General features: G+C 36.1%; 2 protein-coding genes across 3 annotated transcripts in view; one reads left to right on the top strand and one right to left on the bottom strand.

Moving 5' to 3' along the window:
* LOC101888302 (putative mediator of RNA polymerase II transcription subunit 26) overlaps positions 1 to 23,077 on the top strand; it is a 119,740-nt gene that overhangs the window by 18,226 nt on the left and 78,437 nt on the right. The gene's annotated exons all lie outside the window — the stretch shown is intronic.
* On the bottom strand, positions 9,767 to 21,678 carry LOC101887452 (monocarboxylate transporter 4). 2 transcript variants are annotated; one of them, XM_020036367.2, is made up of 2 exons: positions 21,010 to 21,678; positions 9,767 to 14,572 (listed from the first exon to the last, which is right to left on the bottom strand). In XM_020036367.2, the coding sequence occupies exon 2, from the start codon at positions 13,294 to 13,296 to the stop codon at positions 10,894 to 10,896; it is 2,403 nt and encodes an 800-aa protein (XP_019891926.1). In that variant the 5' UTR covers positions 13,297 to 14,572; positions 21,010 to 21,678; the 3' UTR covers positions 9,767 to 10,893. The 2 variants fall into 2 exon arrangements, with proteins under 2 accessions (XP_019891926.1, XP_058987564.1); XM_059131581.1 differs by having other exon boundaries at positions 21,573 to 21,587.

The following is a 23,077-nucleotide window of genomic DNA, read 5'->3' as shown; positions in this document are numbered from 1 at the left end:
ATGGCTAAGCAGAGTATATAACATTTGGGCTTCATCGGAATAATGTTTTAATACTCTCCACCACAGAATGGAGGGTATATTAAGTTTGTCATTCCGTTTGTAACACCTCGAAATATACATTTTAGACCCCACAGAGAATATATATTCTATCTCAGCATAAAATTCTATGTCGAAAAAACGATGGCCGTCCGTCACGGTAGCATAAGAACGAATTGAAACAGGTTCATAAAATTTTACTCAGACGTGTGTTTGTTCTGCAGGACTTTTGGTACTGAAACTAGGCCATGTGAACCTAACTTTTGGTATATTGATGATTTTAGCGACATTATTCACAAGAATTGTTGCAAAGTTCGTATTTGCACTTCGTAATAGGTAATAAAGCCGGTGTCAGAAAATTTCGTATGCGGGTTCACGTCTACATATAGCCCCCATATAACGGTATATCCCTATATTCGGTATTTTTATGTTTTTAGCGACATTATTCCCTGGAATTGTTTCAAATTTCGAAATTGAGGTTCGTAATGGACACTGTAGCCTGTGACAGAAAATTGTCTACGCAGGTCCAGGTCTTCTATAGGCCCCCCTATATTCGGCATTTTTCACCGGATTTTTTTTTTTCAAGTTTTGTATTTGAATACTGTAATGCCCTATGACAAAAATTGCCTATGCAGGTCCACGTCTTCGAGTAGTTCTCAAATATAACTGCAACTCCCTATATTCAGTTTTTTTTTAAGATTTCAACATAAATTTTAACGGGTTTTATTTTTTGAAAATTTCCAAATTCTTTGTAAATGATGGAGGGTTTTCAAAGTTCTATCAGGCCGATGAAACCGTCACACGCTGCCCGAATGTTGCTCTGCGGCATTTTGGCCCATTCCCGGCGAAACGCTTGCTTAGGAGATCGACACTTTGCCAACCTTGCTTTCCAAAATACTCCAGACACAATAGTCCAACGGATTGGTATCCGAAGATTTTGGTGGCCATAGTGAGCTGGAAATGAAGCGAGGAATCTAATTTTGTAACCATTCTTGGGTGGCGCGTGCTGAGTGCGATGGTTCTGAGTCCTGTTGGAATGTCCAAGGTCTGCGGCCAAAATGTTTGCGTGCCCAAGGTTTTAATACACTCTCCAGAATATTTTCGCGATAATATTCGGCATTTATTTTGATGCCACGGCCGATTAATACGAGCGGAGAGCGACCATCGGCTGTTATGGCGGCCCACAAACTGCTGGACAACGAATGTTTTCTCATCGGAGAAAACTAAATTCGGCCTTTCACCACTTTCGGCCAAGCGAAGCAACACTTTAAATCTTTTGAGACTATTTTCTTTCTGTTGCGGTGTAAGTTCTTGCACTTTTTGGAATTTCAATGGCTTTATCCCGAGTATCACGGTAATGAGCGATGGTACGAGACAAAAGATTTATTCACATTCAAATGCTCGAGTGCTCTAACGATAGCCGCTTGTGGTTTTCCAAGCAAATATAAATAAATCACTCTATCACGCTTGAATTCCACCGCGAATATTTTTTTTTCTGGAAAATTCCCACCAAAATGCTTTTGTACGCTTGTAAAAAATATAATGAGCTGCCACTGAAATAATTTTAACAGCTGTCGGACGAGTGGCTTAGAAATGACAGCAGTCTGAAGTTGGTTGCAGTTTTTTCATCTTACCCTGTATATGACACATTCCCAAAACCACCGGCAAATCTCTAACACTAGTACTATCAGTAATCTAAATATCAAATTTCATCTCTATCCCTTCACTCAATACCGTATATAGTACCACTTAGTACTTTTCGAACAGTCATAGTACCCATTGCAAAAATCACCTGCATATCTTTACCACAGACACCATATAAAATTTGAGGATGCTAGCCCCATCCATTCACCCAATACCAAATGTAGTACTATTTAGTACTCTTCGTACAAATATATGGTACGCATTTCCAAAACCATCTCCATGTCTCAATTCCTGGTAGCAACGGTGACATCTATATCGAATTTCAGGATTTCAGCTCTATTCATTCAATCTATACCAAATATGGTAGCATTTAGTACGTTTTTGTACAATTATAGGACGTATTTCCAAACTACAGAGAAATTTCAAACACAAATACCATCAGTAATCTAAACATCAAATTTCAGATTTTTATCTCTATTCCTTCACTCAATACCAAAAGTAGTACCGCTAAGTACCAGTCATAGTACACATCTCCAAAATCAAGCCACATCTTTACCACAGACGCCAACAGTGACATTTACATAACATTTCTGGATTGCAGGTCTATTTCTTCACCCAATACCATATTTTGCACTATTTAGTACTTTTCGTACAAATTTAGTATCCATTTTCAAAACCAGCTCCAATTCTCAAATACAGATACAAACAGAGACCTCAACATCAATTTTGAGCATTCCTTCCATTGTACCATTTTAGAAATGTGGTACCATTTTAGAAATATGGTACCATTTTAGAACTTTTCGTAACCTCAAAGTGGTTCAGCACTCCATCAGTGTCTCTGCTTTCAAATTTCAAAATTCTTTCTGTTTCAATAATTATATTTAATTATATAATTGTAGTTATCAAAAAAAATTGTTAAGTTTTCAGATTTATCAGTTTTTTCCCATGAATATTTTTAATTTTCCTATTTTTTTTTATAATTCCTAGCATTAAATTTCCATTGTACTTTTTTAAAGTCATACACAGTCTTTGTTGTCTGTCCATATTCGCATTATTTTTATCGCCAATATAATTCATCTTTTTCTATTTTTAACAAAGACTTTTCTTTGGCGGGAAAAAATGTAAGCGTGAGAGAGAAAAAAAAAACAGCTTCCGTTCGGTTTAGTTCTTTATTCTTGAAGAAAGAAACACAAATGAATCACATTTGGATAAATTTAATTATTTATTTTGTTTTCATTTCTCAAAAAAGAGAAACGATTCCGACAGAGCCTGTCAATGTAATGGTGTTTTCTTTGTTTAATTCGATTTTCCTCTGCTGCCGATTTCAATATCTTTTTTATATTTTTGCAATGCATTTACAATTTCTTTTGTGTAATTTTGCAATAACATTGTCTCTGGTTGTCCGCAGTTGTAAAAAGAAATATTTTGTGAGGATGAACTGAAATTACCTCCCTTCTTCCCTCCATCGGAAAATGGGACTATATACAATTTATCACTACATTTGCAAGAATTCGCCGGATTAAAGTACATATCGCTCACTTACTTAAACTTTGACATAATTCCAAAAAATGCATTTTTCGAGTTACGAACCTTACATTACTTTTATATCAAATTTTCAGGTTGATATTTTTAGAGCTCAAGAGCTCTAACCCACTCTTTCATTCATCAACAAAATTAAGTATGTCAAAGAGAGCGAATGAAGTTAAACGTGGCACATAGGCCTCAATTTGGTATAAATATTGAAAATATCGGCATATTCCTTGTGGTATCTCGCCCTTAATAAGACCTAACGTGATAATTTTGAGGAGTTAAAAAAGGAATGACAATTTTATAATACCCTCCATACATTGGGTGCATATACACATGTCGGCATACTGACTGACGTATTCAAATTTTTTAGACGGCATTTAAGGTTCTAAACCTTCAAAATACCGGCAATCAGGAGGGGGACCTACATTGAATATTTGTTACGAGGAGTTAAACTATCATCTAAGATCTCGAAGAATTAAAGTTCAGTAGATTTTGGTTGAAAATTGGGACAGAAATATTTAAAACTAGTAAGGAAAAGTCAAAAGTCGGACGGGGCCGACTATATGATACCCTACGCCACAATGGGTATTTAGTAGAGCTGCCGTAGCAAAAGAATTTATATTGGAAATTTATTTGAAGTAGATCATACCACCTATCAACCTTTGGCTTTAGATCACTTATAATTTAATTTCAGACGGATGTGTATATATGACAGGCATATCCAATTCTCAATCGATTTTCACCCAATTTCTCGAGAAAGATTATTTAAAAAATATATATATCGCAGCCAATTGGAAACTTATGTCCCGAAATTCATTTCATTTGGGCTGGTATTTGCCATTATTTGCACAATAAACCTGAAATCGGATGAAGGATATATATGGGAGCTATATCCAAATCCGATTTTGATAAAATTTATAAGATATCTGGTACCAAATATCATTGTTTTGGAGTGCATATTACGAATATGAGGGATTTATAGACCAAATCGGATGAAATATATATATGGGAGCTATAGCTATATCTGAACTGATTTTCTCCAAATTTGATGCACTTGATTCTAAACTGAATTCAGTCGGATGTGCCAAAATTCAGGTCATTTGGACTGATATTGGCCATTTGGTCAACAATTAATCCGAAATCGCTTGAAGATATATATGGGAGCTATATCCAAATCTGAACCGATCTTCATAAATTTTGGCAGAGGTATTTCTAGGCTGTATCCGATATCTGGTGCCAAATATCGTTCTTGTGGAGTGCATATTACGAATGTGAGGGACTTAAACACCAAATCGGATGAAACATATATATCGGAGCTAAAGCTATATCTGGACCGACTTTCACCAAATTTAATGTACTTGCTTCTTGACTGAATTCGATCGGATTTGCCAAAATTCAGGTCATTTGGACTGATATAGGGCGTTTGGTGCACAATTAACCAAAAATCGGTTTAGCACCATAGTATGGAGGTTATATTAAGTTTGTCAATCCACTCTAGATTCCGAACGAAATGAAGTAAGTAAATAAAACTCAAATGTATATTATGTCTGCAGGACTTTTGGTATTGAAGATGGGCCAAGTATGTCCACGTTTTGGTATAGCCCCCATACAACGGTACGCCCCGATATTCGGTATTTTGATGATTTCAGCGACATTATTCACCGGAAAAATTTGGTATTTGAAGTTCGTAATGGATACTACAGCCTAAGAAAGAAAATTGTCTGTGCAGGTCCACGTTTTGGTATAGCTCTGATATAAAAGTACCTCCCTATATTTTGATGATGTATATCCACGTCGTCGTATAGACCCTAATATAACGGCTATATTCAGTATTTTTAAGATTTTAACAGAATTTTTAACGGATTTTATTTTTTTGAAAATTGCCAAAATCGTTCCAAATAGTGGAGGGTATTCAAAGTTCGGCCCGGCCGAACCTACAGCTTGTTTACTTGTTAGTACTCAAAATTCACAATTTGTTCAGTTTGACAAACTACGTACTAAATTTTCAGACTTTCAAGGCTTTATATATTTCAAGAGTCTCCTTTGCCGGAAAGAATAATAGGAAATTTTTACGTTTTACACCAAAAAAACCTTCGATATCTTTTATTTTGAAGTTTCCACAGTAAGATATTAATAAAACTCTTGCACAATGGTTCCGCATCCAATTTTTCTGGCCAAAACTATTTCAACGTCTTTTCATAATAAAAATTGGCCACCACCATATCTAAATCCTAGAAACCAATAGTGACCTCAATATCAAATTTTAGGATTCAAGCTCTATTCATTCACTCAATGTCAAATATAGTACCACTTAATACTTTTCGAACAGTCATAGTACACATGTCCAAAATCACCACCATATCTTTACCACAGACGCCAACAGTGACATCCATATCATTCATATACCATCAGTAATCAAAATCAGAATTTTATCTGTATTCCTTCAATCAATACCAAATATAGTGCCGATTGGTACTATATAAAATTTCAGGATGTCAGCTCTTTTCCTTCACTTAATACCAAATTTAGTACTTTTCGTACAATTATAGTACACATTTCCAAAACCAGTTCCATATCTCAATTCTATATGCGAATTGAGACCTCAATATCAATTTCGAGAATTCCAACTTTATCCCTTCACTCAAAAACAAATTTAGTACCATTTAGTACTTTTTGTACAAATATATTTTCGCATTTCCAAACCATAGCCAAATCCCAAACACATTAATTATTTAAATATAAAATTTAAAGATTTCAGCTTTATTTCTTCACCCAATACAAAATTTAGTACCACTTAGTACTCTTCGTACAAATATAGTGCACAATTTTGAAGCTACCACCATATGTCCAGGCTACACATGTACAGCGACCCTAATGCCAAATTTCAGATTGACGTAATACAGCTAAATCTATAAAGAGTTTTACGTTGATAAGAATGGAGATTTTCTGTGGAGTATTAAATCTTTATTCCGATCTGTTACAAATAGTATCATGAATTGGAACTTAAATACAGATGAAGATCTTTGTTTCCCCACAAATATAAAATAATATTAAAAAGCAAATAAATAAATAAATAATAATAAATTAAAACCCAAGTGCATTTGAAATCGAAATCATCCTTCGGTCGGTATATGTTGTTGCAACTGTCATTTGAATACCACCTGTGAGAGATTATATTGTCATTATTGTTGTTTGTCGTCTTTCCCGATGACACACACACACACACAGACAGAAATCAGTATTTGCTTAAGATTCTGTTTTTGAATTCTATTTTCATTATTTTTTGCGGTCATTTGGGAGTAGTTAACCTTAACTGCTTAACAACAATGCAAACAACAACAGCGGTAGCGTTAATTTTACTTGGCGAGCTGGCAACAAACATTGTCGTCATTGTTGTCATACATCATTTTTTTAATTGTTTCGTGTGTAACATTCGACTTTTCGTCTGTCCGACGCGCTTTACATGATGTGTTCGGATAAAAACAAAAATACAATATCTGATTGTAGTTAAGGAAGAATTTACATTTATAGACAAATTATAATTTGCAATATGGCGGGTAAAAATGCACATACATATCTTGGCGGAAAAATGTACATACATATCTTCTTATAAAGAATTAAAAAAAAGAGGGACCCAAGCTTTTCACCCACATTGTCCCGATTCTAACCAGTTAATTAAAACTATGTTTCCAATAAAAACAAGTAAAAGAGTATCAGTCGGTTTTGCCGACAGATTAATTTGACCCTTTATGGGGGAGGTTCCGAAGCAGTGGGCCAATATTGACCAATTCGTATCTGACCTAACACTAACAATATAAATATAAAAACGTGCCATATTTGGACTATATCGTCTACTTCCTATACTTTTAATGAGATATGTGCAATTTTTGAAAAATGTGGAAATATGCGTGAGGTAGCAGATATAGCGGACCGAATTATTCCACTTGATCTAATACAGATTTGAAGGAAATTAAAAATTTGTATCCAATTTCGATTAATTACATATTCATATCAGATTTCTGGCTAAGGGAAATATTTATATATAGCAAGTTGTATAGAATCGACGACTTGTTTCGCAATTATGACAGATATAAGTATTGGAAATTGTGACCCTTTATGGTTCAGGTACCAGAACAGTTTGGCAGATATCTATCATTTTTACAAACGGATCTTGTGTTTGCAAAAATGTTTGGATATGTGAAATTTGAAGAGAGTTGGATGCTTATTTCGCTTTTTATTGAGCGTTTTGTTTTTCAAAATCTTGAATCATATGTGGGGGAGTTACCAGAAGAAGTTGTCCGATCTCTGCTATCTTTGTAGCGGATCTTGTGGTGATGGATATATTAAGATGTGCCAAGTCGGAATGGAATCGGATGTTAATTTCGTGTTTTATGAGCTTCATGGATATTCAAAATTTTAACCCTTTGTCGGGAAGGTACCGCAAGGAGTGGACAACAGATCTTGTGTTAGCAAAAATATTTGTGTGTGTGTGTGTGAAATATGAAGAGAACCGCATGCTCATTTCGGATTTTATGATCATTTTGGTTATTCAAAATTTTGACCCATTTTGCCCCTTTGTGGGGGAGTTACTTGATGGAATGGACCGATATTGCCCATCTCCGAACTCGACCTAAGTTTGATAATAATATTACGATGTACCAAGTTTTGACCAAATCGGATACTCCCTTCGAGACTTATCGTGCGCAGTAGCCAGCCAGACAGACGGAGGGACGGATACCGTTAGATCGACTCCAAATGTCCTGAAACTGATTTGGTCCAAAGAGACCTAGGGTCTAAAACCGTTATTTCGATGAGGCACGTTTTGGCCGTATAAAATGATATATACCCTCTCTAGCCATATGGCTGAGGGTATAAAAATTGAAGAGAGGGGAACTTTTCCCCGCCCACTATTTTTACATGCCTTCTATTTTTATAACCTCAATGGAGGGTACATTAACTTTGTAATTCCGTTTGGAATTTACAACAAATGTTTATATTATATGCAGGCTGATTGGTATTGAAAATGGGTACTATAGGTCCACGTTTAGGTGTAGTCCTCAGTATTTGGAAGATTTCTGCCACAATTTCAACAAAATTAGCTGAAACTTTACATTTGGGGTTCTTGATAGGTTTGTTCTCTCCCTCGCAACAGGTATACTAACTTGTATAGGCTCCATTTAATAGTACCTTCCGATGTTCGATTTTTTAAGTTTTCTGCCACAATTTTCAACTAAATTAGATGAAACTTGACAATTGGGGTTTTCGGTAGGTCTATTCTTTCCATGTAGAAATTTTTCGATTCGTACCCGATAAGGCAATATTCAAATTTTAAAAAAGGTCGATTAGAATAGAATTTTGAAACCACATTTTTGGATTTTTCAAACTTCTATTTATTATTTGTCAAATTATATTGAAATCGGTTGAGATTTGGGAATAGCTCCCATATATATATTCTCGGCCGAATTCACATATTTGATGCAGGAAACACGGTATGTACCTCCAATTTCAATGAAATATGGAAGGTGTGACGGACTTTGGTGTAAAAGTAAATTTTGTCAAATTATGTTGAAATCGGTTCAGATTGGGATATAATTTTATTAAGAAGCAATGACCCACAACGTCTTTGCAATGGTATTACACTAACAGTTAAAAACTACACAACAATTTAATTGAGGATACGATTATTACGGGGAAGTATTTTGCTACCTCGAATTCTCCAATCGCAATAGATAAGATTTCTATGAATTTAATAAATCCTGTATGCGGACTAAATTTGACTAAAAATTTTGAATGCATGTAACATAAGAAGTTGTAGAGAGGCGCACCGGGTGCTTATAAAGTTGGAATATATCGATCCAATATTTTAGTATGTCTCCCAAAAATTGTATATACCAACAAGTGGTCAAATGCTAAGTTTTATATCCGTTGGAACACCGACTAAAACATTTTGTATCTTGTTTTTAGAAATTTAAGGACACCCAAAAATTTGTAATATTTTGGGAGATCTACAAGAACTGCCTTGGTGGCTTATTACAGGCCAAAAATAAGTTTAGAACAATTTTGAGTATTTTCAAATGTTCTTACCACCCCAACGATTTGACTGGACATTAGTTCCACTTTAACCAACTCAATTTAATCTCGTGAACTGAAAATACACTTGCTTCTAAAAAATATAAATTCTTATCGAGGTAGTCATTTTTCCCCTTTACCATGATCCCGCAGAGATAAACACAATTTTGTTAATATTTTTTTTTTTTAATTTTTTTTGAAGGTTTTCGTTTTTTTTATTTTATATAACTTATTTTTTAATGTTTTGTGTGGCCTGGGGTAAAAGGTTATTAAACTAAAAATAAACAAAAAATAATAATATATTTAATCATAATAATAACAATACTTTGTTTTTACTTGTCCTATACAATTATTATTACAATAGACAATACATTTTGTTGCTGTTGGTTGTTGTTTTTGTTTGTATCCACATGTTTTTTTTTCTCTTTTTCTTCTATAACATTACACATCACATTCAATTCTTTTTTAAAACAAAAATATTTTCTTAAAAAAAAAAAAACAAATGGATTTAACATAAAAAATATTTGGTTTATAATTCTCATAATATTGATCAATTCTCTTGATTTTACTCCTTTTTTGTTTTGTTTTTCTTTTTTTTTTTGTATAAGCAAATGAGCAATAATTTGTATATGCTCTCTTAATTAATTTGTTTATGGGTAGATTTTTTGGTTTCTATAGCGCGGAGAGAGGAAACATTTTGTCTTATTTTGGGTTATTATGGCTTCTCTCCTGTAATATCTCATAAGAGAGAACTTCTCTTTTTATTAATAATTAATAAATTATATATATTTTTTGGAATATTTTTTTTCTTTTTATAAAATTTAACAAAAAATCTCATTTTTGTTTAAAAATTTAAAACAATTCTTATTTCTCATTTAAACGTGTTGTGTCTAATTATTCAGAGTGAGGGAGGAGAGATTAATACCTCCCACTCTCTCTTGCTCTTTTTTTTCATAATAATTTCGATTTGCTGCGTTTCTTTTTTCGCTTTGTTTATCTTTGTATTTTGGAACATTTGTTGCATTTCTATGTTGTTTTTAACTACTTGAAGTTGTATGGTTTGTTTTTTTATTGATTTTTTTTTAATATATATTCATGTGCCTTTTTAAGGAGTTGTTTTCCTTTGTTTTCAAGTTGGGATTCTTTAATATATATTTTCTTCTCAATTGTTTTTGCATTTTTTTGCTTTGTTTCTCTTAAAATTTGTTGTAAGCTTATTTTCAAAGTTTAGCTAAAAAATATAAAATTTATAGTTTTTTTGTTTTGTTTGTTTTTTTTTTCTCGTAAATAGAAAAATTAATAGAATAACTAAAATATAAAATATATAATAACAAAGAAGATTTTCATTTTCGTAACATAGCTTCTTCTTCTTCCTCTATACATCATCATCATCATCTCTAATTCCATTGTCTGCATGGAGACTCCTAAACTTAATTAAGCTCTCAATTTTCACAATCTTTGGAAATATTCTTTATTTTTCACTTTTCGCTTCAGTTTTTGTTGTTGTTTTGTTGACTATTCTAAAAAAGAAAACCTGAATCAGTTTTACATGCTCTTCAGCCCTCTTCTTCTGCTTGTTCTTCGGACTCTCTTCTTCGTCATCTAAATAAAATCTTATAATTTCGATTCAGCAGCTTTGTTGGGGAATTGGGGTGACGCTTCATCTCCGACCGGCTGGGGACTGGCCAAAGTTTTGACAATTTTTGGTACAATTGTTATGGGCTGATCCTCATCATCTTCGGCATCTTCACCCTGTTCCTCGTCGATGGGCGTCAGGGCCTCCACATGCACGGGTGATTCTTCCGCCTTGGAACATCTCTTCAGGCATGGTGCCAAAAAGCTCGTAACCGTCGATATGGCAAACAGACCACCAGCCATGTAGAATGGCAGGTCATAGCTCTGGGTGGCATCGTACACAGCACCGGCCAGGGGCGAGCCAATGATGGCAGCAAAACCTCTAAACAGAATCAACAAACCAAAGGCATTGGTGAGCTTGTCCAGACCAAGCAGATCCACCAAGATAATTGACGTCAGTGAGATATATCCCGATACGGCTAGGCCAAAGAATACCGACATTGTTACATACGATCCGTATGAGGCACATAAGGGTGTCAGGACCACAGCCACGGTACACACCAGCAGACACACGTTGTTGAGGAACAATGAATTGACGGAGGGAAAATCGGCCACATAGCCGCACACAATACGTCCAAAGGTGTTGGTTATGCCAATAATCGAGATAAGGAAGGAGGCGGAGTCGGCATCGATGCCTGCCGCCTTGGTGGCATCCACCAGATAGACAAAGGGCACATACAGACCAGCCATACCGAAGATATTCGACAGGCCAATCATCATGAAGACCGGATCCTTGAGTAGACTGACATCCAACATATTGTTGATGACCGATTTCACCGAATCCGGTATGGCCAAGCAGGGACACAGGTCATATTGTTCGCGGTGACGTTCGGCCTCGGCCAAAGGATCCAAACGGTTAACACTTTGCATGCTCTTTTCGTATTTGGTTAGGGACAACACGGACTGGCGATAATTGGTTAGGGATTTTTGGGATTGATACTGGGGTAGATTAGTCACTGAGCCGGAATAGAAAATATCTTTGCGAGACATGGGGCGCACCATTTTACCGCCACCGCTTTGCTGAGACAGGGACATCTTGGAGGCGGTCATGCCCATCTCCATGCCATTCGGATCCAAATCGGCACGAGAAGAGGCCCGTATGGCCGCCAATGAAGGCTGGAATTTCTCTGAGGCTGAGGTCTTGCGAGACCTTTGAAAGGACGGCACCGAACCATTTTTGGGAAGACCTTGATGTTCCATTAAAAATGCTGGCTGTGAGGCATTGCGTGTCATGTAATCCGACGACTGGTAGGGACTGGTGGTGCTCGATTCCGAAGTGCGGTGTGGACGACGGGGCTTGACATCCAACTGGCCATTGCTGTCCTTGTTGCTGGGAGGACTTTGTTGCTGTCCATTCTGGCCATTTTGCATATCCACCACCTTGGCTTCGGTAATCGTGGGCAATGTGGAGACAGGATGTAAGCTTCCTGAGGCTGCTTGTTGAGCCAACAGTTCCAGGTTGAGAGACGAATGCACACCGGGATCAGCATTGAGGGGCATTTTCATTTTACGTTCCATGGTCCCGTCAGGCAGCTGGACCATAAAGGACCCGGCGAAGGAGCCACGTTCCAACTGCAATTGTTTCTCTTCGTACATGCGTTGCATGAGAGGCTTTACCTTCTTCTTTTTGGGATATTTCAGGGGACGCATCATGGCACCAAAGATGGCACAGTTCAAAATCATGCCGGCAAAGATAAGCAGTGAGTTCTTCCAGCCATACTGACCCAGTAGGTATGTGGCCAGGGGCGCAAAAACAAAGGTACCAAAACCGGAACCGCACACTGCAATGCCCGTGGCCAAGGAGCGCTTGGTCTCAAAGTAGTAGCCCACTGCCACCACGGCCGGCAAATATATCATGCCAAAGCCGAAACCACCAATGACACCATAGGTCAGCATCAGCATATCCACCGATGTACTCAACGTGCTCAGGGCAAAGGCGATGCAGGCAATCACTGAACCGGCAATACACACCGTGCGACAGCCATACTTATTCGCCAGGGCTGAGACTATGGGACCTGCGGCTAAATAAACACCACTCAGCAAACTGCCAACCCATGCCACCTTGGCCTTGCCCTCTCCGAAGTAATCCACGAATTCCGTCAGGAAGATGCCGAACGTGTAGGCAATGCCGTCCACGATCATGTTGCACATGAAGGAGGCGAAGCAAATGACCCAGCCGTAGCCACCGTCCGGCGGTGGCGGTAGTTCGTTGTATTCGCTGTAGTCATCGTCGTCGTCGCCCTCGGGACTGCCAGCAGCTCCCGGTTCTTGTAGGTCAGCGGTTAGATGGGCGGCCTCTTCGACGGCCAGTTCACTGTCGGTGCGGTCGAATTTGCGCAGACGGGCTGAGGAGCCGGTTTGTGGGGGCATTGAATCGGCCATTATAATTTCGGATTTGGGCTCTTTTGAAGCAAGGCAATGGGCAAATGGGTGTGAAGCGGTGTGTGTGGGTTAGTGATTGCTGGAGACGGTTAGAATATGGACGGTGGGAATATTAGTTTGTTGCTGTTGCTGTGGCTCTTGTTTAGAAGGCAGCAGAAGGTGACTGGAAGAATGCTTTTGTTGGGAGAAGGAGCAGTTGTGGGAGGGAGGATGTACATACAAACAAACGACGACGGCAAGATAACCACCGGTAGTCTGTTCCAATTTCAGTGTGGACCACCCATAATGAGTTGTAGAGCGTTCAAGATTTGTTTTGTTTCATAAGGAGTTTTTTTTATTGAAATTAAAATGTTTTTTGTTGTTTCAGGTCACAGGGTTTGAGAATTTCTGTTCTTGTTTAAATTCTTGTAATTTTCCACTTTATTATTGTTGTATTGTATTTTGTTGAAGACTTTGTACCTATATTATAATCTGTATTTGTGCTGCTTTTTATTTGTCTTGTAATTTTCTTTCTTCCTTCCTTTGTTGTTGTTTATTTACTTTTCTTTCTTGCTTCTTCTTGTTTTACACAATTAATTTATATCTATATATATTTTTTTTGATTTGCACTTCTATTTTTGTTTTACTGCTTGGCTTGTGCTTTTTTAATTATTATGATTATTTGGATTTTTTTCTACTGCCGTTCGGATCGTCCGCTCGATTTTTATTCAATTGCTGTCACGACACCGTGTGGATGTTGATTCGTCCACATTTTATTTGAAAATGATTAAAAGGGTTTCTTCGCTAAAACTTCTTTGCTTTGCTGGCTGGCTGGCTGTGGTGTTGTGTGCGGCGGCGACGATTTGCTTGTTCTTCATGTGATTCTGCTGCTGGCGTCGCTAAATTCTGCTGTTCCCTATTGCCACTGACACTCACTCACTCATACACACACACTAAACTCACACACAATACGTAACTTGAATTTTCTTTAATATTTTTATTTCGATTCGATTTTACTATCAATTTTCTTTGCTCGGTTTGTTTTTGTTATTTCTTTTCTTTGCCGTTCTATTCGCTCACATGTTTTGTGTTATCTTTGACATTTGGCTAAATGTGCTCCCCTCAAATAATTCTCACTCCTACTCTCAATTAATCACTCTTGCAGTTATTATTTGATTTTTCTTTGCTGCTTAAATGTTGTGGAGAAGAGATTTCTCTTGCCGCAGCTCTCTTCTTATACTCTTCGTTACAAAATTGTCAGCAGTCGTTCTCCTCTTCTCAGGGTATTACAACAATTCTGTTGGAGAGAAATAAAAAGAGAAACATATTATTAATTTTTATGGAACTGTTATTATTGTTGTCGTCGTCGATGTTGTTGTTATTGCTCTTATTCTTATTAATCATTGAAATTGTTTTGAACTTTGTTTCATTGGAATTATGGAAATTGTAATTTATCGATTATTTGTGTTTTTGTTTTTGCCCATATTTGTTTGCGGTGTTAATCTTAAATAAATTTCTGTGTGTGTGCGTGCATTCATGTATTTGTGCTGATAATGCCCAATATGTACTCAAAACTCCATAACAGTAGTGAGTAAATATTGAATAAGCGTTAAGAACACAAAATATCATGAGGGAGGGGTACAGAGGCCTTTCTTTAATTCGTATATAAAGGCTGTCTGCATTATTGAGGCCGCGATTTCTACGATTCTAAAGATAGATATATCTTTAGGTATAACGGCACTTAGGTGTTGAGCAATTGACCACCCAGTGGTCCGTTGACATGTGAAAATGAGTTTCAAATAAAAAGAAATACGAAATAGTTCCTATGGCAGAGTAGCCGGAAAAACTTGGAAGTGATTCAAACAGACTACCTTCAGACTACCTCATTATATGCGGTATTTTGATGATTTTAGCGACAGTTTTCCACCGGAATTGATTCAAATTTCATATTTGATGTTCGTAATGGATACTACAGCCAATGACAGAAAATGGCATATGCAGGTCCGGGTGTTCCTAAATTCTCCATATAACGGTACCGGGCTATATTCTGTATTTTAGCGACATTATTCAACGAAATATTTTTGAATTGTTTCGGATTTCATATTTGAAATTCGTAATGGTTACTACAGCTTGTGATAGAAAATTTTCTTTGCATGTCCGGGTCTTCGTATAGCCCCCATATATCCCCATATTCGGTATTTTGATGATTTCAGCGAAATTTTCCACCGGAATTGTTTCAAATTTCGTATTTCCTAAGTTTCTAATGGGTACTACAGCCCATGATAGAAAATTGCAAATCCGGGTCCAGGTCTTCGAATTTTTATGAATATAGCAGCAATTTTCGGCGGATTTTTTTTTGTTGAGAATTTGCAAATTTGAACCTTTGAAGATGAAGTACAAGAAGGGCTTCACAGATATATATCATCTTAACAACAGATCTTGTGTTAGCAAAAATGTTCGGATGTGTAAAATTTGAAGCTAGTTGGATGCTTCTTTCGTTTTCTTTGAGAGGTTTTCAAAATCTGAACGGCAGGTACCAGAAGGAGTGCGTCGATGTGCAAACTTTGGATAGAACCGGATGCTTATTTCGAATTTTGTGATCGTTTTGGTTATTAAAAATTTGAATCCTTTTCGGGGGGACGTATCAGAAAGAATGATCCAATCTCTACCATCTTCATAACAGATCTTGTGTTATCGAACATTTTGAGATGTGTGAAATGCAAAGAGAACCTGATGATTATTTCGGATTTTATAATCCTCTTGGTTATTGAAAACTTTGATCCTTTATGTGGGAGGTACCAGAAGGAATGGTTCAATCTCTACCATATTTATAACAGATCTTGTATTGATGGAAATATTGAGATGTGCCAAGTGTGAATGGAATCGGCTGTTAATTTTTATATGAGCTTCGTGAATTTTCAAAATTTTTACACTTTGTTACCGGAAAGAGTGGACCGATATATTCATCTTCACATCACACCTTGGGTTAATAAAAAATATTGCGATATGTGTAATTTGAAGACAATCGGACCTTACATCACAGTTTATAAGAGTTATAATTATTCAAAATTTTGACCCTTTGTGATAATAAAATTGTACCAAGTTTGGACCAAATCGGATACTCCCTTCGAGTGTTATCGTGCGCAGCAGCCAGCCAGACAGACAGACAGACGGACGAACAGATCGACTCCAAATACCCTGAAACGGATTTGGTCCCAAGAGACCTAGGGTCTAGAACCGTTATTTCTATGAAGCACGTTTTGGCCATATCAAATGATATATACCCTCTTTAGTCATAGGACTGAGGGTATAAAGAGTCATCCATTAGTTTTATAGCTTTTGAGGGAAATATGATTTTCGGAAGCCAAGATAAATCGATTAAATGAAAATGAAACAATCTAATGTTATGTCTCCTGCATTGAATAGGTGCTCAACCCCTGTTGCACATGCAAAGGCGATAATAACAATGACAACGTTACTCCTCATCATTGCCCCAAATCGAATGCAATACAACGTACAATTTTATTGGTATTTTATTTATCTCAGTACGTACGTACTTCTATTAAAATTGCATCAAATTTTCATTGAGAGAACGATATCTAGTTTGTTTTGTTTTTTTTTTTGTATTTTTTTTTGCTTCGCATCAAACGATTCAATACGATTTATTTTGTTTTGCTTAAGGCCATCTCTGTTATTGTTGGCTAAATGCATACAACAAACACACTACTGTTGCATTGTAAAATGAGTGGATTTGTTGTTGCCACTGGCCATAGGTGTATGCGATTCTCATGAGTGTGCATGTTTGTTGTGGTCAACATCATGTCTCTCCCCACCAAACAATTGTGTTGTCTTGAGGGGGTGGTGGTTGGATACTGTACGTACTTGCCTACCTACTGTCATCGATGGCAGTACAACGTGACAATTTTGTTTGTTTTAGTAAATCAAGAAAAAACGGTAGTGCTCACTCTCTCCCACACTCTCTGTTTGCTGTTCATAGAAGAGTATATAAACACACGGCACTGTGTAATTGTTTAATTTCCATTAGCCATTCTGTGCGGCAGTCAGTCAAGTCAGCCTGCCAGTCAGCTAGTAACCAATGTTGTTACTATTTCTTTTTTTTTGATTCTTCCATTGTTTTGTTTTGAAAATAAAGTTTATTTTTAATGTTTGCCTGTATGCAAATCAAATGTAAATTGCATTTCAAATGAGAGTGCGAGTGTGAGGGCGAGAGAGCACTAGACAGTTAGTTTACTGCAGGGAGATTAATGGAATAATTGATTTCATTTATATTGAACTCCCCTCTCTCTTTCTCTCGTATACACACCCTGTATTCGAATAATTTGTGTAATTATTTAATTATTATTTAATTATTATTGACATTGTTGTTGTGTTTTTTCTATATTGTCATGCAATAAATTGTTGTTCTATTTATTACACCCACATACTGGCACATTCTTTCTCTCCCCACAGGGCCGCCACAAAAATATGGCTGGCGTAATAAATACCGACATACATATTTGTATGAAAAATCATTTTTATAGGAAATTCAAGATCGCATCAACCCCTTCTCCTCCACTGCTCCGCTTTCCCAAAAATGTAATTATTTGTAAAACAGAAATTATTTAAAAATAATTTTGAAGTGCATTGCCTTAAAAATAAATTTTGAAATGTTGTTACTTGTTGCCATCAAACTTCCAATAAAATGTTAATAATATTTCCAAAAATAACAAAAGCCCACATTTAAATTATCAACTAATTAGAGATACTTTTCAATGATGTGTATTCAGACATATCACCCCATTTTGGGGTATTATCGGCGGGAAGGTTTTATGAAATTTGAAATACTGTGATATCTTAGTAATAGGCATGTAGGAATACATGTTGTTTATTTTAACTGAAACCTTACATTTATATGAAAGGACGAGAGCATAGTGATTCAGAATCGTTTGGCCAAAGGACTGTAGTCTTGAAAAGCTTAGAGATTATCGCTTTTCGTTTTCTAATTTGCCATTTAACATAATAATATTTTCTAAGGTATTTTGCATTTTTGTACTGTTTTGATACATATGCCGATTCGAAATTGATAACGTAAAACAAATTGGGCCTCATATTTCAAAAAAAAAAAAAAGCAGAATCTGTTTTATTTTGGCCTTTGGAAGTTCCATTTCGTTCAAGTTCGAAAGCGAAAAAAATTACCATGTGCCAGGAATAAATTCATTAAAGTACTTCATAAAGCCAACCATCTGAACTACCCAATGGAAACCCGTCAGGGAACCAGGACAAAACAATTAGTTCTGCCCGTTACAATTACACGTTTACATTGGAAATGTGGTTGAAATGGAATGTATGTGAGCTATATCGTAATCGACATAATTTGGCGAGTGCATTTCGAGGCTATATCCGATATCTTGCACCGAATATCGGAGGGTTAAATATAAAATCAAATGACATATATATATGGGAGTGGACAGATTTTCCCAAGATTTCATCAAATTACTACTAGGCCTAAGTCTTTGGTCATATATTACGCATTTGGTGTACAACAAAAATGATATCGGGCAAAGATCGAAATCTAAATCTGAAATGAATACCACTGCAGGATCAAACTTTTAATAACCATGCAGAGAAGAAAACCATGGAAACGCTGTGTCAATATAATTCAATATTTGTGTTCCATTTGTAACTCTTCGAAATAATCGTGTTAGAGCCTTCTTGATTAGGCTGAAATTCTAAATCGGTCTGCCCGTCTGTCAGTTGTAATCACGCTACTTTTCGAACGAGTCGAGATGAATTGTTTATGCACAAATGTGTATTTTGTCGGTTGATAGATAAACTTCGTAAATGTACCAGGTTAGATCATGTTCGTAAAATGCACCTTCCCATATTTTGTATTTTTTTACATTTTCAACGGAATGTTTTAAAATTCGGTTTTACGGGTATATAATGGGTTCAATCTTCTGTGACAGGATATGGCTTAAACAGGTCCATTTTTCTCCTTTATTTTAAGTTTAAGGTTATTTTCCCCTCATTTTCGGTATTTTTAGGGTCCATTATGGGGGTCCATAAAATATGTGACCAACTGTTGGATGGGTGTTTTAAATTATATTTATATTGTCCATATCGGTTTTGTAGATCCGGGTCTTGGAACCGGATTTTCGGGTTAAATGTCCGGTTCTCTATCCCAAGAAAATATATATTTCTCGGAATCTGGGTACTAAAAATTTCCAAAAAACCTAAAAGTCTTTACTTAACTAGAGTTACACCTGGATCCACTATTTCGTGTAGACTGTCCATATGGCGAAATTTCCTCATTTTCGGTATTATGGGGGGTCCACAAAAAATGTGACCACCTGTTGAACAGGCATTTTCATTAGCTTTCAAATGATATTAATATTTTCCCTATCGGTTTTGTAGATCCGGGTCTTGGAACCGAATTTTCGGGTCCGATCCCCAAGAAAAAATACTTTCCCGGAATCAGGGTACAAAAACCTACCTGTGGAAAAAATTTCAAAACAAATTAAACTAAAGTTAAGCCTAGATCCACTATTTCGTGTAGACCGTTCATATGGCGGCACTTTCATGCATTGTCGGTATTTTGATTTCAGCTTTTTACCAGATTTTCAGTTGATTTGGTATTTGGTTCTTGTTTGATGAGAATATGCTCACCTAAGGTCTTTTGAAAATTTGGGCCCGAACCGAATTTGCTATTATTTGAAATCTTTATAGGTGGAATACATTGCCATTAAATATGTCTAATGTAGGTCCTGGTTTTAGAAGGGTATTTTTAAGATCCTATTCACATTTTTGAGCAAAGTGGGCCAGAATGTTTACATTTCCATGTAGAATGTTTGAAAAATGTTACTATTTTGGATGAGACCCAGGCCCCAGGACTCCCAAAGCACTTTCCTGAAATGGGCTGCGACTTTTTTTTCGCATTTAAAGCGAATTAAATTTTTCTATATGTTCCGCCCGTTTTTTTTTCTTTTTGCCACAATTTACAATTTCTGACAATATGTTTCAAATTTTGCCATTAAACAATTAAGTTGAATATTTTCTTGGTAAGAGAAGTCACAAGAAGGTCAAGGTGAATTAACAAATGAACCCGATAGTTTTTTTCAAAGAGAAGCCATTTAGATTAGGGGTGGGGTGGGGAGTGAGACCATTTTAATTAGGCAAAATTTTGAAAGAGGAGTTCTCAATTAAAATTGTTTAGCAAATATCTTGTTTTTTATAATTTTTCTTAGTTCAAACAGTGGCTCATTGTGTCGAAGTAGATTGACGTTTTCTCTAGATTGTTTGGGGGCTGTCATTTGTTTTTTTTTTTGTTTGTCTGTTATTAGCCACGTGTGTGAGTGAGTATAGAATCAATGAATCAATGCTGTTGTTGTTTGGGAGAGTTGCTCGTCTCTCGTCGGTATCCAAAAAATGTGATTTCGAGTGTAAGGCAGGCAGGAAGGAAGGAAAACATGAAAGGAAAAGAACAAAAACAAACACCAAATCAGGGAAGACAAGGGTTGTTTTTTCCCTTAACATTTCATGTAGATGGCTTCCTCTCTAAAGCTATACAGCACTTAGCTTTAAGTTGGGAGATTGAGAAGAAGTAGAGTGGCAAAATCGTTTTTACCAATTCCAAGTATTTTTTTGACCATTGTAATTTAATTTGATTTCCATAATTCCATTTTTTCGAAATTTGTTTTCAAAAAATTATTTGCTGCGCGGCATAATAAAACCCACCTAAAATTTGAAATTGTTTTGGATATCTTATTCTCTTTTGCCGATAATCGCATATAATAGTTGTGCCAGTTTTTGTTGGTGCTCTGCTCTGCTTCAAAATACGTAATCGATAAATTTTCCCTTTGGGATTTTGTTGTCGCTTTGGTCAGCTTTTTTTTTTAATTTACTTAAAAAAGAAACCAAACGTTTTTTATTTTTGTAATCTTCAATTCCAACAAATTCTTGGCTTGGTAGTAGTAAACTTTGTTGATTTTATCGTTTATTTTTTGTTGGTAATTCTTTGTTGACGGACTTGTTTGTTTAACACAACAGTAAGGGTAAAATTGCAGGAGGGAGAACTCGGCGCCGAAACGGATAGCTCTTGAAATTTCCTATCTTTTCAATAATTTGTTGTTGCTGCGGTATTTTCTCTTGTATTTTTTTGAAAATTTTGCAATTCTTTTCATTTTTTTCTCCTTGTAATAAAATATAACATTTGCTTTTATAGTAGATATTTATATTTCTTCTTCTTTTCGTTTGTTATGTATGTATTTATTTTTTTTTTGCTATATATTGTGCATTACTTTGTTGCTATATTTTATTTTTTATATATGTTTTTCTTAATATTCTTTTTTGTTAAGTACTCTCTCGCGCCGTCATGTTATGACTGCTTTAATAAAAATTTGTAAACTGAATAAATTGCCAACGATATTTGTTGAATTCTACCCTCACAGAGTAAACTGTTATACATGGCCGACTGGTTGTTGTTGGTGTTGTTATTGCTGTGTGTGTTATACACATTATGTTAAGTTGCTACGTTGCTATATCGTAGTACGTTCTCATTTTTTTAGATACCCGCTAGCAATGTGGACTAGTTCGGCACCGTATACTCGTCGATTCTTAGGGTTACAGTAACTAGTTCCACTTAAGACCCCTCACAGTGCAAACAACTGTAAACTTTAACATGGGGATGTCATACGAGGTAACCAATTGACTCCTTTTGCATTACCTGTAGATGGTACTGTACTAGTTCCAGGTTTACAGTCATATACCAGAGACAAAAGACTAATCCCTAACTATTCAAAGTGATTCTTGTTCGTAGAGATCTCATTCAAATGTTCGTTTAACTTGTCTGTTGGTTGGTTTTTTGGTGGTGGTTTTTTATTTATGCACAACTGTCGCCTCTTCGTTTACTTGGGGACGAAAAGGTGTCAATTGGTTCCATTCGCATTACTTGGGGACACATTTGGTACTAGTACGGCTTATAACTAGTACAAGACTGACGAAATTTAGTTAATTGGAATTTTCATTGCTAGCGGGTATTTCGTTGTTGTTGTTGTTTTTGTTGAATGCACTTTTTTTGTTATGCTCGCTCAGTAATTATTCAGGTCTTTGTTAGAAACCTCCCCATTTTGGCGTTGTCTCTGTTGTTGTTATTGTGTGGGCACAATGTTGATAACACAGATATGTTAATAAAAAACGCCAAAAATTTATGTTGACTAAGCTAAACTAGTAACCCAGTAAAGAAAGTCCAAAAGTCGGGCGGGGCCGACTTTATCATACCCTACTGCACCCCTTGCATATTTAGTAGAGCATCAAATAACAAACAAAAGTTTTATGGAGAATTTGTGAGAATTATAAAATCATACCGACTGTGATTATAGTTATAGTTTAAAGTCCAAAGAAATGTATAGATAGGAGGAATATCCTCCTCGGAGGTATTTGTGTCTTTTCAATTTGGGTTAATACAACCATTTGGTGCACAATTAACTTGAAATAGGGGATCTACAGGGTGAGATGAAAAAACTGCAACCAACTTCAGACTGCTGTCATTTCTAAGCCACACGTCCGAATGCTCTTAAAATTATTCCATTGACAGCTCATTATATTGTTTACAAGCGTACAAAAGCTTTTTGGTAAGAATTTTCTAGAAAAAACTTATTTGTGATGGAATTCAAGCATGATTTCTTTATATTTGGCTGAAATAGGGTTAATTTTGATGAATGTTCTACAAAAATGTAGAAATTCAGGATTTCAAATTATATCAAATTTTAGGAGGATTTCAGCTATGTCTCTTCAGTTAATACCA

Source organism: Musca domestica, unplaced genomic scaffold (genome assembly GCF_030504385.1).
Source record: "Musca domestica strain aabys unplaced genomic scaffold, Musca_domestica.polishedcontigs.V.1.1 9, whole genome shotgun sequence".
NCBI lineage: Eukaryota > Metazoa > Arthropoda > Insecta > Diptera > Muscidae > Musca > Musca domestica.
The sequence above is the reverse complement of the archived record's forward strand: the minus strand, read 5'-3'. Positions and strand labels throughout refer to the sequence as shown.

Excerpts from the sequence above, each read along its gene's own strand:
- LOC101887452 (XM_020036367.2), bottom strand. The coding sequence starts at position 13,296 with ATGGCCGATTCAATGCCCCCACAAACCGGCTCCTCAGCCCGTCTGCGC.